The sequence below is a fragment of the Nicotiana attenuata genome, unplaced genomic scaffold (assembly GCF_001879085.1).
Source record: "Nicotiana attenuata strain UT unplaced genomic scaffold, NIATTr2, whole genome shotgun sequence".
Lineage (NCBI taxonomy): Eukaryota > Viridiplantae > Streptophyta > Magnoliopsida > Solanales > Solanaceae > Nicotiana > Nicotiana attenuata.
In genome coordinates this window covers 98,282-102,446 of record NW_017671235.1, presented here as the reverse complement: position 1 = coordinate 102,446, position 4,165 = coordinate 98,282, and the positions used below count along the sequence as shown (strand labels likewise).

At 34.9% G+C, this 4,165-nt stretch overlaps 1 protein-coding gene across 1 annotated transcript; it reads left to right on the top strand.

The window, feature by feature from the left end:
* The first annotated feature begins 1,520 nt into the window (after positions 1–1,520).
* On the top strand, positions 1,521–2,792 carry LOC109206903 (kunitz trypsin inhibitor 2-like). The gene is made up of 2 exons (XM_019369768.1): positions 1,521–2,083; positions 2,527–2,792. The coding sequence occupies exons 1-2, from the start codon at positions 1,572–1,574 to the stop codon at positions 2,678–2,680; spliced, it is 666 nt and encodes a 221-aa protein (XP_019225313.1). The 5' UTR covers positions 1,521–1,571; the 3' UTR covers positions 2,681–2,792.
* Positions 2,793–4,165: the final 1,373 nt, after the last annotated feature.

Below are 4,165 nucleotides of genomic sequence, written 5' to 3'. Positions count from 1 at the left end.
TTAGGCCAAACAAATGATTGCTTGTTTTAAAATTCATGCGTAGGTGATATTTGATTTCTTTAAAGGTTTTTAATTAGAAAAATGGTTCAAAAAGAACAAAGCAGGATCATTATTCCTTGTGTTCATAAGTTAATATGCTCTTTGTGTTATTTTCAGTAGCTTCTTTCAAATGAATGTTGAATCAGGGGTCGTTACAGTGTTTTTGCGTGGGAGGCCTGCGTTGTGCTAAAGGGAAGTGGGCCACATTACGAGCCCATTTAGAATAGCACCAGCCTGGGAATCGAAGGCCTGTGTTTGTGAGCCATCAGACTTTTGTTGGGCTTGTTTTCAATTTAATGCTTTGGGCCTTTAATAGTTAGCCCAGTTTCAACATAGAGCAGTCCTCTATGATTTTTATGAGTACCAGGCCCTTAGCAATGTGTCCCTCAACAGGTGGGCTCGTCTTGCCCAAGTATCAGGCCAATTTATTTTAAAGGGCACGTTTTTTTTTGTCTCTGAACGAGGCCTTGGCAAGCATTGGGCTTGCCATTAGGCCTGGCAGCCTTTGAGCAATTGAGAACATAAATCTAGGTAAAATAGTCTTAATCCCTTTAGTATTAGCTTAATATTAAAAAATTGATTAATATTCGTAGCAAGCCTTTAGGGCCGTTAAAATACGATTGTGGTTGCGTATTCGCGTAACATGACCATAACCCTAAAATTAACTCGGAGTATGCGTTCGCGCAACTCCGCTCAATCTTTTCTTAATAATAAAATAGGCTCAAGTTTTAATTATTTTAGTTCATATAAGTTCATTAAAATCACATATGGTCTTCCTAGTAATTTCGTAGGCTAGATATAAGAAATAACTAAATGTTCCGTAGAATATCCTTTAGGGCCGTTCTAAAATACTAAGTGTGGTTGCGTATACGTCCGCGTAACACAATTACACTTCTAAAAACAAACCCGGAGTATGCGTTCGCGCAACTTTGGCCCAAACTTTTCTTAATAATAATAAAGCGTTATTAATTGTGGACACGTTCGCGTGACATGATTTTTGATGCGCCAAACAGGCGGATATACGTACGCGTAACACGTTTCAAGATAATTTTCTTAATTAAAAGCGTTGAAAGAAACAAATGCACATAGGTTTAAAATCAGTAATTAAATAATTTAATAAGCCAAGCAGGATCAAAGCGACCGTGCTAGAACCACGGAACTCGGGAGTGCCTAACACCTTCTCCCGGGTTAACAGAATTCCTTACCCGGATTTCTGGTTCGCAGACTGTATAACAGAGTCATTCTTTTCCTCGATTCGGGATTCTAAACCGGTGACTTGGGACACCATAAATCTCCCAAGTGGCGACTCTGATCTTTTAATAAATAATCCCGTTCCGATTATCACTTTAATTGGAAAAAACTCCTTTATTATACCCTTTTGGGGGTGTAGTAAGTAAAAAGGAGGTGTGACAGTACTTATTATATGTAATTCTCAAAGTCCTGGTCCTCTTGAATCTATAAATTGGAGCTCTATAGAGCCTCTCTTGCACATCAAACAGTAGGCTTTTGAGAGTTGACAGTAAAGCTTTGAAATGAAGAACCTTATTCTATGTCTTTCAATTGTACTGTTTCTTCCCTTAGCTTTTTCATCAAATTTTTCTTCAAATCTTCTCCTTCCTTCTGAAGTTTCCAGTGCCTCGTATCCTTCAGTTCTCGACACTGATGGCAATCCTCTCAAAGTAGGTCTCAAATACTTTGTGCTACCAATTTTAAGGGGCACGGGAGGTGGCCTTATTTTGTCTAGAGTTGTTGACAAAAATGTTAAAAATTGCCCACAGGACATCGTCCAAGACCCTAATGAACTTCATCGTGGCCGTCCTGTGGAATTCATTCCTGCATACCCTAATAAAACTGGCCAACTTATTCTCAAAAACAACCCCATAAATGTCAAGTTCTATTCCCCTAGTGCCACATCACGTTGTGCCAATTTTACTGTGTGGAAGATGGACAAGAAGTATAAATACGTGGTAGGTCGAGGGAAAGTAGGGATTTTGAACAACATACGGAACTGGTTCAGGATTCGACCGTATGGAAAAGGCTACAGGTATGTAAAAGTAAATTTGGCGCGGGTTTAATGGTTCAACTGAACGCATTGCTTTCTGCTCAATCTATACGTATATATTCCACGCATCCTTTTATGTTATGTTGTTTGACTGAACATAAATTTAAGAAAGAAAGAAAAATTTAGAACTTGCTGTCTAAAACAAAATATAGACATCTGGTTGCTATAAACATTTCATTAATAATAAAACCAAAAGTTTAGAATAAAATAATTTCTAAATATAGAAAGATGCCATACTTCTAGGAACATATTAAACAAGGAAGTATGCCACGTACGTAAAATGATATATATAGAAAAAATATATGTCAAAATTTTGATTCTTTTTATGCAATATATATATATATATATATATATATATATATATATATATATATATACTAATTAAACTCTGAATTTAGTAACAATAGAAATTCTTAAATTTGCAGGTTTGTGTACTGTCCTACCTTGTGTGTTCCTTGCAAGATTAAGTGCTTTGACTTGGTCATCTCATATGAGAAGCAGGGTGACAATGCTGACATTAGACGTTTGGCTGCCTCGGGCAATGAACTGCCATTTTCTGTTCAGTTCAAGAAGGCATAGATTTACATGTTAAACTCTCAGCAATGTATTGCTCTTGTACTAGTTAAAAAGCCTATGTGCTTGACTACGTGGCAATAAAATAAGATCAATGTTCTTTTTGATCTGTTATATACTTGATCTGATGCTATAGTGCAGTACTGCATTTTAGAAACATGCATGCAAAAATTCTAAAATTTTAACAAGGTTTTAAGACGCAGTTCACTAGATAAAGTAAATCCGAATCCGAGCGAGCGACTTTCACGACATGAGACATGACTTCTTCTCAATTCTTTAAGAACTAGAAAAAGTGCAATTTATATAGCCAACAGATGAGCTTTCCTCTCCAATATGAGACAATGCTCCTTTGTAAAGGAGGAAATTCAAAATTTTATTTTCCCTCGATTTTCTATTCACCTTATTTTTTAACTAAAAGACCTAACACTCACATAGTTTCAATTTATGTGACACTTTTTATTTTAGAGAGTTAATTTAACTAATTTTTGAAGTTATATTGGATTAGATCAACTTAATATTTTAAAATTAAAATTTAAATAAATAAAAAATAGTGTAAGTTGCAATTCTTCTCATTTCAATATTATAGAAAAAAATACATTCTTGAATATTAGTCAAAGTATACAGTTTGAATGTAGAGATACGAAAAAGTGCCACATAAATAAATTGAAACAGAGTAGGTATCAAACGAGGGCGGGTGTAGAGTATGGCCGCCAGATTCATTTGAACCAAATACTTTACTATGGAGCATAAATTTATGTGTAAAAGTTTATTAAAGTTTCAACAAATGGTAGGTATGAACTCATAGCTTTAAAACTGTTTCGGCCAAACGCACACACAAGTATACGCGGTCGTCAAGTAATAAAGTGACTAAAAGTCAGATGTCGATCCCACGAGGACTTGTGATTAACTATTAACTAAATTAGACTATCCTAATTATCTAAACAAGAATTAAACCTAGAAATATTTGATTCTAAACTAATTAAATAAAGAAATATAAATAATGAACTTTAAACAGAGAAAGAGCAGATTTTTATGATATCAATGTAATGAAAACGATCTAGGGTTATGGGCTATCTAACATTCCTATTGTATTCTTCAATTGAATTGACTAACTAATTTATCTAGTTTATTGGTTGACAGGGTTAATATTGCTCATAAGAATCTGTCGAGTTCTTACTCGCCTATTCAAGCTAATCTAATGCCTATATGTCTATGGAGTTAGAATCAACAAGAACGCATTTATAATTCCTATAAATCAACCAAGCAAGGCAATTAGGTATATGTCTATCCTAAGCGCGAATCCGTTACCCGATGCCCAGGTTCAAGAACTTGCTCTACTCAATCCTATATGCATTCTAGAATTCCCACTTTCGAGTTCAACTCTAGATTCGTAGATAGTATTCGATTGGTGATCAAGCAACCAAATAATTAAGTGCAGGATTGAATAAATAAACTAATATGATAAACTAAGGAATCAAAATCAATATTCGA

What these genes read in the sequence shown, in the direction of transcription:
- LOC109206903 (XM_019369768.1), top strand. Translation starts at nt 1,572, where the DNA reads ATGAAGAACCTTATTCTATGTCTTTCAATTGTACTGTTTCTTCCCTTA. An exon ending in CCGTATGGAAAAGGCTACAG is followed by an intron (nt 2,084 to 2,526) that starts GTATGTAAAAGT and finishes TTAAATTTGCAG; the next exon opens with GTTTGTGTACTGTCCTACCT.